Here is a 12,926-nt window from a genome sequence, read left to right on the forward strand (position 1 = left end):
ACCTTTCCTACAGCGTGAGCTGCGTGTGGACATCTGCTGGGCACATGGGATGTCTGCCATGCTCAGCCCCAGGTTGGCCCTTGGTGAGCAGGGGGAAGGGGAACCTTAATCAAAGACACCTCCTGTTTCTGAGATGGTCCAGGCCTCCCAGGGACTCCCTTTTTCTACACTGGCTCACCAGGCCTTATAAAGTGGAGCAAAAGGGGCCAAGTTTGTGGTTACTGACTCCCTCTTCCCTGCAGCCTCCAGCCCCTCCAAGCAGGGAGCAGGGAGGGTGTCAGTAGGCAAGACAGGAAGGACAAAGTGCCTGGAGCAAGGATACCTGGGTCTGATGCTCAGCTATGGTACCTCCTCTTTAACCACCATGTAATCACCTGCACTGTGAGCCTCAGTTTACTCTACTGTCATATGGGAATGTTGGCATTTGTACAGCTGCCTTCCCTGGGTCCTGGCCTTGGAGATTGACATGCAGGGCCAGCTAGAGGCCAAAGCAAGCCAAGCAGCCCCCTCTGGGGGCTCCTAAGATCTGTGTGACCCCATGGGTTGAAGCTCTCTGGCCACAGCAAGGGCTCCCTTCTTGAAATGCAGAGCCTACAGCCAAGACAAGGCCTGGGCATGGTAAGGGACTGCTGCTGCCCTGTGAGAGGTGAGCTCAGGAAGGGAATGGTGGCCAGAGCAGCTCCCAAACTGTGCTCACTAGGGGGCAGATCACACCTTTGACTCAGCGCAGCCCTGGGACTAGGTGTGGGGACAAGCCTCCTTGGGAAGCACTCACCGCATTCTCCGGGTGGAAGATGTACGAGGCTGGAGAGTTATCAACGATGACCACTCTGCTCAGCTCCCGCCCCAACTGGCTGAGGTCCTTCACGTAGTTTCCTCGGTGGAAAACACAGGACTCTCGAAAAAGCCTCGCCCGGAACACACCCCAGCGGTCCAGCAGGTCGGCCACAGGGTCTGCGTACTTTAGAAACAGAAGGGAATGAAGGAATGGCCAGAGAACCAAGGTGACCAGAGCTCTGGCATGTGGGCTGGCCAACGGTGACATGTGGCCAACAGTGACGGGCAAGGGGAAAGGGAAGAAACATGCTATTCTGAAGAGAGCGGTAGTTTGGCTCTGCTCTCCCACCTCTCCAGGGGATCACCTTCTTGTCATGGCAGGTGGGCTGCCCCAGAGCACAAGCTGAGCCCTCTGCTGTGACCTAGCAAATATACATTTACGTGGTCATCCATCCATCCCTCCCTCTCTTATCTCGAGTGGATCTAGGAGAGAATTCCCACTTCCCAGGCTCCACAAGGGCCACCTGGGGGTCCTCAACATGGCACTGTATGGAAATGGACTCATGCATATTTCCATGGCTTCACCTGATTTCTATCACCGTACAGGCAAATGCTTATTTACTGTCTCCAGGTGGCCCTGAGGACACAGGACGGAGCCAGAGCCCCAGTGGGGTCTCCCTCCTGTTCCCCTCTAACCACCAGTCTAAATGGAGTCAATCATCTTATAGAACAGCCCTTGGGAGTGTGGAGGTGGTGGTGCTGGGGGAGAGGGTTGTGCCAAATCTGCATATGAGAGGCTAGAATGAGACCCTTGGGGAGAGAGGCGGATGTGAGTGAGGGGTCCAGGAAGGCTTGGGACTCAGGTAACAGTCTGCCTGTCCCTAATGGGCTGGAATCAGTAGCAGAGTTCAAGCCAGAGCAAGAACTCAGACAGAATTAGCCCATGCTGCAACTGCCTGGCCTGATCCTAGGCCTCTAAGGGCTGCTGAGCCTGAACAGATACCACATACATTTCCCAGAGAAGAGACCTACAGCTGACCCAACTTGGGAGATTCAAGGCCTGAGGAAAAGCCTGGGGAAGCAGAAGGCCCTAGAGTTCCAGACACTGATGCCTGTTGACCACAGGGTGACCAACAAGGCTGGACTCATGTCTAGGTCACTGGCCTACCTAGGGAGGGGAAGGCTACCCTGGGAAGGGCCTTGTCTCAGCTGCTGGCATGAACAAGGCAGATGGAGGGACAGGCGGGGACAATTTGTGCATGCATGTGTACTCCCCTCCTCTCCACTCATCAGTGCCCAGCACAGGGTTTAGCACAAAGGAGGAGCTCCTAGGCCTGGAATCTTATTACCCACAAGCACAGAGAGGTCATGGGAGGGCTAGGCTGGACCAGCCTCATTAACATTTGGAGGATGCTCTGGGAAAAACTGGCCCTTCCCAAGTCTGTTTTCCAGTCCAAATACAGAAAAAGCAGCACGCCCAGGCCCATTCAAACCTTGCTTCTGAGGCAAGGCCAGAGACCAGCAAGCTTAACAAGGAGGGGCCAAGCCTGCTGTGTCCAGTCGTCTGTCCCAAAGGGAGCAGTCCCTTGCAGGGCCTAGGACAGCAAGGGCCCATGGCTCTCACATATCCAGTCCATGTATGTGAGTGGTGATGTCTGGCTGGGCAGTGACAGACCTGCATCAGCTGCATGGAAGTAGCTGTACGTGGCTGGCCTGGGAAAAGCTGCCTAAACAAGGGAAAGAATCCCGGGCTCTTCCCTATTGGGTGGCCGGCTACCCCCAGGCTGCTCAGAGCTGGGGCTCAGCAGCCCTCTGGGGAGAGCCCAGGTGAACCCCACCCCCGGACCCCCCCTGCACTGCCCTGGCTCCATTATGGGACTACATGGGGCTCCAGGGTTCATCTCCCCTCACCCCATCACAGCCAGTCTGTGCATTTCTGCTGGGACCAGTGCTGAGGATGCCCCAGTGAGGGAATTAGCTCGTTTATCCAGAGAAGTAAAGAATGCTTTTGAGATGGAAAGAGGCTAATGCTAAGGGAAGGCTGGCCCCAGGAACTTAGTGTGGTGGGTCCTTTGGACACATTTGTGGACATATGTTGCCTCCCCCAGCAGAATGGAAGGGCCCTGGGGGTAGGTACTGTTTCTTGCTTTGGTCTAGTGGGCAGCCCTTGGCCAGGGGCAGGAGGCCCAGCTGTGATTTGGGCGGGGGCCTTGTGCTGGTATTGTCTTAATGTGTGTCCATGCTTAGGCCCCCATGGCAGACCATAAGCTCTGGGCGGGCAGGGACTGGCATTTCATGCCACCAGGAAGTGGTTGGCTCTTATTCATGATGACCTGGGTTCTTGAAGGCTGAGCTCCAGTGGAACCCTGGCTCAAGTGGCTCTGGCTTCAAGCTTCTCCACCACAGATCAGCCCTTTCACCTTCTCTTTAGGCTGTTTTTCTATGTCGGCTGTGGGAGCACCTTTGGTCAGATGGAGGTCTGCCCTCAGCCAGCCAGTGTGGACACAGGCCCAGAACCTCGACATGTAAACTCTTATGTTGCCAGCAAACAAAGCTTACCTTGATCTCAAGGGCCCACAATGCCAGGGCAATGCCATGCAGGGAGGGCCCCGAGGGCAGGTGGCCACACATGGAGTCGTGGGTTCCACTGAGGACTGTGCTGGGGTCACTACTACTGGCTGCACAGCATGAACCCCTGGGTGGCCCAGCTCCCAAGCCACGCTCTACTCAGGCCCTCAAGTCCCAGAACTTTAGGTCTCCTTCCTCTGCCCTTGGCTATAACCATGGCAACTAGAAACCTCTCACTGTGGTATCCTGAGCCCCCACCCCGCGCAAACAGAGGCTCCATTGTAAGTCAAGCCCAGATGGCTTGGGATCCGGTCCCCGTGGAAATCCCATAGCCACACAGTGACAGAAAACACCTTTGTCAGACAGCAGAGGGAGGGAAGGAGGAAGGAAGGAAAGGAAGGAATCAGGGAGGGAAGGAGGGATTAAGATGTCCCCCTGGAGAGATGCAGTGCCCTCCCTCTGGGATCCAGCCTTGTACCCTCAGAACAAACCTTTGCCAGACTGGCTGTGAAAAGCACACACTCGAAGAGCTGCCCCATCCTTTGAAGAAATTCATCCACATGTGGCCGTTTCAAGACGTAGACCTGGAAAAAGAGGGCGCTGTTTACTGATAATGACTGCTTGGAGAGGCTGAGCACAAGGCCAGGGGCTGAGGAGGGGAGGCCTGGTGGGGATGGCCCAGGAGCCCCGAGGCCCTTCACCAAACAGTCCCACTGCGGCTATGGGAAAGGAATGATTCCAGGACCCTCGGGGCTGGGGTGAGCAGGGGTCATCCAGCTCTGTGCCTGGAGGTTTCCTGGAGGAAAGGGGCAGCCCACCCCCTGCCCACAGCGTGAAAAAGACCCTTGTGGTGAAAAGGGAAAGGCCCTGGTCTGTGAGCCGACAGTGGCTGTGCGTGCCAGGGGGTATGCCAGGCGACAGTCCCATCACGAGAGCACTTGTCCAAAGCGGGGAGAAGGACCAGGTGATGAGGGATTCAAAGACAGCGGGATGGAAGGACGAGGCTGTGCTGGCCGAAGGCACACAATAAGCTTGGCCTTCACTGCTCCACTCCTCCTAAGTTCACATTTCTGCCCTGGCCCCATCCCTGAGGTTTCCTTGGACCAAGACACTTTCCCCAAAACACAATTCAAACAACGGAGTGGAAAATTCCCAGAATGATGCCTGGGAAGCTCCAAGTGTTTCTGGGAACTTTGTGGAGAACGTGGACAACAGTCCCATGGCACAGGACTGGGCACAGTCAGCTCCCAAATCCAGGAGATTGGAAGTGAATAATTTTAGTGCCACTGACTCCGGAGCTGCATAAGACCACTGAGGTCAGAGGAAAGAGGCCCAGAAAGGTGACTTGACCAAGAGCATATAGCAGCTAAGCAGAAGCGTTAGGACTGAAACCCAGGCCCTTTGACTCCCAACCCGAGGCCCGCCCCCCACCCAGGTGTCCTGCACCTGCCCTGCATGCCCAGTGAGAAGCCTGCCCTGGGATGGGAGCTCCTGCATCTGCACCATCCCCCCTGGCCACCAAGCGCTCAGCCTTCCTGCCCTTCCCCATCTGCTTCTGGGGGCCCCTCCTATCTTAGGAGGCAGCCATACTACAAGGGCCTGGAAGAAGGTAACCCTAGGCTGGTAGGGAGTCACACCTGGTACCTGGATGAACTCAGAGACGAGAAGAGAGCAACCTCAGCTAACGGGGAAGAATTCTTATTTAAAACAGGAGAAAACTTCACCAAAGCCAAAAACAAACCTTCCCCAATGCCAGAATTTGCTGAAATTAGGAACCGAATTTTAGTCCTTTCCAAAGTGGGAAACGAAAGCCAAGTAAAGGATGAAAGAAGGTGCTGAGAAGCCTGTTCAGGGGGTGAATTCCCTCTGCTACCATGGGGGGCCAGGAGTCCAAAGAGACCAGACCCACAGGAGGGGGGCGCTGGTGAGATCTCAGCTTCTCCTTCTGCACTCACTCAACAGCCCAGCCTCCCATGCCCTTCCTGGCTCCCACCAGGGGTCCTACCCATTCTCTGGCACAACTGCCTCTGCCATGGGATGAGCCAGCGTGGCCCTTCCTCAGATGCTTTTTAATCAGGAGCGTCACTCGTACAGATTGTGTTTTGAACACACTCATCTCAGAATCACAGTTCCAACAGCATGGCTCAGCCGGCACACACAAGCTGGACGGCTTCTGTTCCTCCACGGCGGGCCGGCGGGCCGTCCATCCTCCAGCGTGGGGAGATGATGGCGTTCTGGGGCTCCCGCTGCTGGTGCCGCTTAGTGTGGCCGTGCCCGAGTGCAAGTAACCGAGAATAGGCCAATGAGAATGGGTCCAGCCTATCCTGGATTACTTGAACCAGGTCACAGCCTTCTCCAGGAGGACAGCTCCCGTGGCTTTATCAACGACGCTGCTTAGCTCCTGGCAAGCTGGGATTTCTGCATTCCAAGGCGCTCATACCCTCTCAGGGTTTCTATTTCTAAGAAAAAAGCCATGGCTGCACCGGTCCTACGCTGCACCCCTGCTTGGTGCCAAGTGTGGAGAGAGCCAGAGTGACACTGGGCAGGGCCTGCTGACCTGCCAGCAACCCCTCTCTGGGAAGTATCGCAGCCAGCCTTCCTCTTGTAACGCATCCTGTACATTTTAAAGCACCAGCTTTTGCCCATCACTACTGCTTTTTGGAAACTGAACCTGGATTTACTTGACTGAGTCCAGGCTGTGCCATGCCCTCCCCTTCCCTCCCCCAACAGAACAAGCTTCTAGTTGGTTGTCTTCGGTTCTCAGCCCAGGGTGGTGACTCGTTAGGGGTTCCACAGAAGTGAATTTTTCACTTAACTAAAAGTGTGGGCATTTTGCAAAGCCCTCTCTTCCTCAGATCCTAATCACAATCCAGCCTTTTCTTGGTGCCTCTGAGGCCCGCCTCTAGCTAAGAAGTGAATCTGTCTTCCTTCTTGATATGGTGGCTGGCCAGCTCTGATGGTGACCATCTATCTTCCTTGTAGCCCCAATCTCTCTCTGAGTGACTGCCGTTTGTCACAATGGGTTACAAAACCCAATAACCCAACTTGCTAGGACACATTCAGTGCTGGGCAGAGGGCACTCATGGAACTCAGGGCTTCAGCTTTTTGTCTAGGTTTGAGGTCAGAAGCCTGGCCTCCCCATCCCTAGCCAAGGTGGCTACTGCACATCAGAGCCCTGAATGACAAGGTGGGTATGGAAGGAGATGTGCAAAGGGGCACGGTCACTGCTTGGCAGGAGGAGTCCTAGTTCCCCTCAGGACACCCAAGGAGTGCTCCTGCTGAAGTGTGCATGAGAAAAGAATCATCTTCAGGGAGAAAAGCAGACAAGAAACCAGCAGCTTCTTGGGCGAGTTCTCCCACTGCCAATGTGTCATGCAGGTTTTTTTCCTGCGCACATATCCGGGCATTTTGAATGATCTGAATGACCAGTGCTCAGCACACGTTAACAACAATGAGGCTTTCTTAGCCAAGTTAGCACAACGGCTGGCATGAGGAGACATAGCCACTAACAGTCCAGATCTGCTCCTGCCCCTTACTGGGAGGCTGGAGGGGATATGGATGCCAACTGGTTGTCCAGCTAGAGCATCCCTGACCAGAGCTCACACCCGGCTCCCAAAGGGCCCATCTGGCCTCAGCTGACTGGGTCCTGGGGTCACAGTGTGACAAGCCAGCCATGGTCCTGACCCCTGAGTGCACAGGCTCAAAGACCAGCTAGAGGTCCAACTGGTGGGGAATTCTTTGTCTTATCCCACCCTGGCAGCTTTGAATTTATAAAGGACAAGAGAGCGAAATGGAAGCTGCCTTCAGTCTTTCAAAAAGTCGGTTTTGAACTCTCAGGCAAAAATCAAGGAGTTTTAATCCCTCTACAATACTCAGATTTCTCCAAGTTCTACAGATAATAAAACAAAGCTCCACAAATCAAAGCGGTTTCTGGGAAGCCTGAGCTCACGTCTGCCACACAACTGAGAGACTGTCTGTGTCACCCTTAGTCTCTTCATCTGTAAAATGGAGCTGCCCTCCAAGGGCTCTGGCCAAGGAAGAGGTAGAAAAGGCAGAGAAGGAACCTGGACACAAGAGGATGGATGGCCGTGGCCTCGACAGAGGCTGCCCAGAGGTCCGGAAGCATATGAGGACGGATCCTCCCCATGCAGCCTCGGGGGGAGTCTCCCACTGGATAGTTTAAAAGACTTGATTGCATCTGTCTGAAGGCTGCCAAGCCCACCATGGCGGTGGATGGTACCAAGCGCTGACACTCTCAGCTGGCCCCCAGCTGGAAGGGTCCCCCCAGTTATCCCTGGCCTCAGCCTGGCCCTTGTCCTCCTGTGAGCCTCCTCAACTTCGTCCAGGCCCCCTTGGCCCCCCTCCCTCTCAGTCTTCTATCAGTTCTAATCTCCTTGTACAGCTTTATCTGCTGGCCACTGCCTCAGTCCCCACCAGCTCCCTGCCCAGGAAGGCACTCCCCTCTTCACTCCCCACTCAGGACTTTGAGAGGAGCTGCCTCCTTGATTGTCTGTGCTCCCCCCAGTCATTAGGGTCCTTGTCTCCCCACTTGAATGACTCAGGTCTGTCACCCTCAGTAGCAACACGGCAGGGAAGGCTGACAAAGCTGCTGAGATGGAGACAAGCGCTATTTAAGGAGGACTCCATGAGTGGCCAAGGCCAAGGCTTCGCTACCAGCCTTTGCAGGGCCCCCAGGAAGGTGCAGGCCCCACACTGGAAGAAGCGTGAAGAGCAATGGGAGCACCTGCTCGTCGCACACAGTCCTAGCCCCATGATCAGCACAAGCCTCGACACCTTACGGCCCAGGGAGGGTGAGAGTCTCTAACCAGGCTCCACCGCCTCCAAGAGGAACTTGAGCTCTTGGACAGGTACTGTGCTAAATGGTGGATCCTCACGACAGGACTGGGGTGCTGCGCTCACACCCATTTTACAGGTGAGGAAAGTGAGGCAAAGCCAGGCTGAATGCCTTGTCCAAGATCACATAGCTGGTGTTTTAGGCCAGATTTGAACTCAGGACATCTGGACTCCAGGCCCAGCTCAGGGTCTAAAACCTAGCCAGATCCCAGTCATTAAGAAGTTAAAAAGGCCAAAGGAAGGTCTATTAAAACCAGGTAAAGTGTGTGTGTGTCTGTGTGTGTGTGTTTGTGTGTGTGTCTGTGTGTTTGTGTGTGTCTGTGTGTGTGTGTTTGTGTGTGTGTCTGTGTGTTTGTGTGTGTCTGTGTGTCTATGTATGTGTGTATGTGTCTGTGTATGTTTGTGTCTGTGTGTGTGTCTATATGTGTCTGTGTGTTTGTGTGTGTTTGTGTGTCTGTGTGTGTATCTGTGTGTGTTTGTATGTCTATGTGTCTGTGTGTTTGTGTGTGTCTGTGTGTGTGTGTCTATTTGTGTGTGTGTCTGTGTGTGTTTGTGTGTGCGTGTCTGTGTGTATTTGTGTGTGTGTCTGTGTCTGTATGTGTGTGTGTGTTTGTGTCCGTGTATGTATTTGTGTGTGTGTCTGTGTGTATGTGTCTGTGTGTGTCTGTATTTGTGTGTATGTGTCTGTGTGTTTGTGTGTCTGTGTATGTATTTGTGTGTGTGTGTCTGTGTGTATTTGTGTGTATGTCTGTGTGTGTGTGTCTGTATTTGTGTGTGTGTGTGTGTCTGTGTGTTTGTGTGTGTCTGTGTCTATATTTGTGTGTGTCTGTATTTGTGTGTGTGTGTGTGTGTGTGTGTGTGTGTTTTCAGGCAGCAAGGGCAGTCCCCCCTCAAAACTCTTTCACCTTGCCCAGTTTTCTGGAGTTCACTTACACTGACCTGACTGATGCCCAGCAACTCTCGCAGTGCCCTAGCTGCAGGCAAGGGCATGGACAAGCGCTCATGGGGCTAGGTTACACCAAGCACTTCTAGGTCTCTGTCCCTTACTGTAGGCCTGGGAATTGAGGAAGCCACTGCCTAGAGAGAGTAGGGCAGCAGGCCAGAAGCTCACAGTGGGGAAGGGGCAGGGGGAAGGAAAGCTCTCTGTTGACCTTTGACTAGACACCAGGCCCTGCAAATAGGATGTCCACCTCAGCCTGGGGGTGGGGAAGAGGGTCCTCCAGAGAGGAGGGCCTCTCGATGGACCAGGAATACTTCCAAACAAGGGCTGGATCAGCCAGCCATTTGTGGGCACGAGGGAACATGTAAGAATGACCAGGACAGAGAAGCTAGGCTAAGGGGCTGAGGAAAGCCGGAACCCTGAGAGGGCCAGGGTAGGGAAGGGGGGAGGGGCCAGGGATGACCCAAGCCACAGAAGGTTTGAGCTGGGCAGCACCTGGGGGGTCGTGAGGACTGGGGATTCCACCTGGTGACTTCTTCCAGGATGGTTCTAAATATTCAAAGTGCCAGTCTTCTTCTTGCCCAGGCCCAAGGAGGGGGCTGCGTATAGGGACCCCAGGTCAGGCAAGCAGCCAGCCATGCATGGGGCCCACCAAGCCCTGGGTGCCTGGGGATGGCAGTGGGTGCTGGGGCAGCCAACGTTCCACAAAGTCTTGCTGGGGAGGCTGCCTGCAGGCGTACTTACTTGATGTACAGTTCCATCGATCTCAACCGGGACAATAAAGTCAGCGTTGCTGATAGGCTGGGGAGAATGAGAAAAAGATGAGTGTTTCCCAGGGGCCCCCAGCCTGAAGATGCCGCACCGAAGAGCACGGCGCCTGCCTCGACAGGCATGCAGAGGCGCCACACCGTCAGGGGCTGTTCCTGAGGTTTTACTCAATGATTTTGCAGAGGATTTTCTGACTTTGGGGGCAGGAATGTCACCCACTTGCTCACAGAAGATATTTGCAGCAAAACTGCAGTCAGCTCTAACACATAACTGTGACCCCATCATGGGGGATGGCCTCTCCTCTACTGACCCAGGTCAGAAGATTCTCTCTTGGGCTTTGGTGGCTGCCCCAGGAACTGCTCGATGAATGACTGATTCAGAGTTCCACAGCTGGGACAAGCCAGAGGTCACACTTGGCCCCAGATCTTCTCGGCCTTCAAGGATGCCTCTCCCCATTCTTGAAAGAGGAGATTTGTCTCCTCTGGGGATGCACCCTCAGAAGCTGGCCATGACTGTAGCACGCTAAGTCAGTCACTCTGCAGAAGAGGGCTGTGGACTGGCTCAGCTCTTTAGAACAGGTGTAGACAAAGGCAGAATTCAAGACCCCCTTCAGAGTAGGGAACTTTCTCCTCCAGCCCTGAGTGAAGGAGCCTAGCTATTCTGGCACCTCTGGCCATAAGGGAACAAGTCAAAAGTGGGGATGGCCCCGTACAGGCCACTGAATCGAAGTGAAAAACTATAGATAAAGTACCCAGACTAGTGCTTGAGGGAGAGGAGTCCAAGATGAGGCCTCTGGCCTCTGGAACCTTCCAGATTCCATCTCAGAGCTAACAAGAGGGCAGGAAAGCTCAGGGCACATGCCCTACCCAGGAGGGCCTTGGGGCATCAGACTCGGCCTCCTCCCACCTCCCGGGGTCCACTTCTCTGAACTGGGACCTGCCCTTTGCAGCTCTCCTCAGTCTCTCCCTCCTGCTTTTCCTCTCCTTCCCTTCCTCTCTATCTCTCTCTCCCTCCCTCTTTCTCTCCTCTCCCTCTCTCCTCCTTTTTCTCTCTTACTCCCCCTCCCCCCATTTGTATCCTAATTATTTGGGTCCTTTTCTGTTCCTTCATTAAACTGGGTCTTGCGCTGAGTAGGTGCTTAATACGTAAATGTTTGCTGATTGACTTTCTGAGTGATGAATGCTTTGCAGAATTCCACATGGGCTGTGGGCACAAGGGGAAGAGTATTTGTAGAGTGTAAAAGGCAGACAAATGTTCCCAAATAACATGCTGCCCCCTCCCCCTTTCTAACGAGGAAAATTTCCAAGCAATGCCCTGGTCATTCAGTGTTCTCTGGGACAAAGGAGTTTGGGTTGGTGGGTGAGGGGATAAATGTGAGCCCTTCAGTCTTGGGAGGCCCAGTCAGTCACTGGAGAGGCCTGCAGAGAGTCCCTCTGTACTCAGGACAGCTACATGGGGGCCAGCCCAGGGCAAGAGTGGGGAGTGGCCTGGCTTGTCCAGTTGTGTGTCAGGGCTCATCTCACTGGGGTTGCCCATTGGGGCCCATTAGCCTCTGGGCATCTGGAGATGGTAATGGTTCACAGGAGGTCCAAACTTTGACCCTCCATCCTTCCTATATGGCTAGTAACCACAGTGGCTCTAACCATATCCTTTTGTCCACTGTACGTTCATCCAGTTTGGGAAAACCCCTGGCCCACTAGGACTCAGTGCAGTGAGTGGTCACCCAGCCAGGATGGGGACACTGTCAAGATGTTGCTGATCACCCGCAGCTCCAGGGTGACTGCTCCTCTGAGCTGGTGTTTCTTGGCCTGCAGACCTCATCACACAAGTTAGTGAGCCCCTCTTCTACCCCACAAAGAGGAATGCAAAAGGAAGTTTTTCATCTTTTGAGCACTGCCTTTTACCACAGAATAAAGATTCAGGGCTTAAAGAAATAAAGAAAACCCAAGCCTGCCCATAGTTCGTCCAGGAGTAAGCTGGGATGGGCACGTTGGAGGAGAGGCCTGCATGAGGATCAGCACTCTGGCCTCAGGATCTGAGAAGCAACCCTGCCCACCAAGGCTTCGGGAAGATAGGAAACCGTGGGCAGAGAATTTGGTAGAGTCTGGCACTGTGGGCTGGCCGTTCTAACCCGCAGCCTCTGAAGGGCCTGGTGTGGGGAGCCAGGCCATTTCTGCCCATCTTTTCCAGGACAATTCAGGAAAGTGGATCCTGCCTACAGGCCAGCACCTCCCACCCGCCAGTGCTGGCGACTAGCCTCCCTGAGGGGTCGTGGGAGAAACACTTCCAAGGCCACTTGGGGCCAAATGGTCATTGTCATGTCCCCATGGCTCAAGAAATCTCCTCAGCAAGGTGCAGGAAACTGCTAATGAGTTCCTTCTCTTGTCAGTCTTTGCTCTATGCCCTGGCATCAATGAAGGCTTTGTTCCTCTAGGAGGAGGCCTGAGGAAAAGCTTGCAGAAGGCCTGCGTTTTCTTTAAGATGACTGCTACCCAGTTACCCAGGCCACTTTGTCTCCTCTGAGGCCTATGGCCTGGGAGCTCATCTCTGAGGCTGCCTGCTAATGAAGTCTATCAGGAAGGAAAAAAGCAATGAATGATCCCGGTTAGGGAATCCTCCTCCTGCCTGCCTTCTCCCCAGTCTCTTCACTGTGGATTGTGAAGCCTTCTGACATGTGACCCTTGCCCATCTCTCCTCCCCACTTTAACCTCCTCATCCTGGTGTCTGAGGCTAGAAGCCAAGGCATGGAGACTCAGACCTTTCCTCAGCTTGTCCACCTCAACCTCCGCATGGGGGTTCAAGGGTAGGATACCCACAAGTGGCTTGGCCAGGCCTTCACAGCACTTGTCAGTGAGGGCTGTACCATTGACTCCTCAGAGAAGACAGGTTAAACAGATCAAATTATCATGCAAAGACACTCCTAAACCAGGACATAGCTACTAGCTGTGGGCTGTCATCCTTAGAGTTGGGCAACCTCCCTGGAGCAGACTGAGAAATTCTCAGGGCAGAAGTTGGCACA

General features: G+C 54.2%; 1 protein-coding gene across 2 annotated transcripts in view; it reads right to left on the reverse strand.

The window, feature by feature from the left end:
* CTDSPL (CTD small phosphatase like) overlaps positions 1–12,926 on the reverse strand; it is a 77,627-nt gene that overhangs the window by 4,170 nt on the left and 60,531 nt on the right. For both annotated transcript variants that reach the window (XM_072599184.1, XM_072599185.1), the window contains 3 exons: positions 9,884–9,940; positions 3,837–3,929; positions 776–961 (listed from right to left, as the gene is read on the reverse strand). In XM_072599184.1, the coding sequence (XP_072455285.1) occupies positions 776–961; positions 3,837–3,929; positions 9,884–9,940 (336 nt within the window). The remainder of the gene's footprint in view (positions 1–775; positions 962–3,836; positions 3,930–9,883; positions 9,941–12,926) is intronic.

This window comes from Notamacropus eugenii, chromosome 3, assembly GCF_028372415.1.
Source record: "Notamacropus eugenii isolate mMacEug1 chromosome 3, mMacEug1.pri_v2, whole genome shotgun sequence".
In the NCBI taxonomy this organism is placed as follows: domain Eukaryota; kingdom Metazoa; phylum Chordata; class Mammalia; order Diprotodontia; family Macropodidae; genus Notamacropus; species Notamacropus eugenii.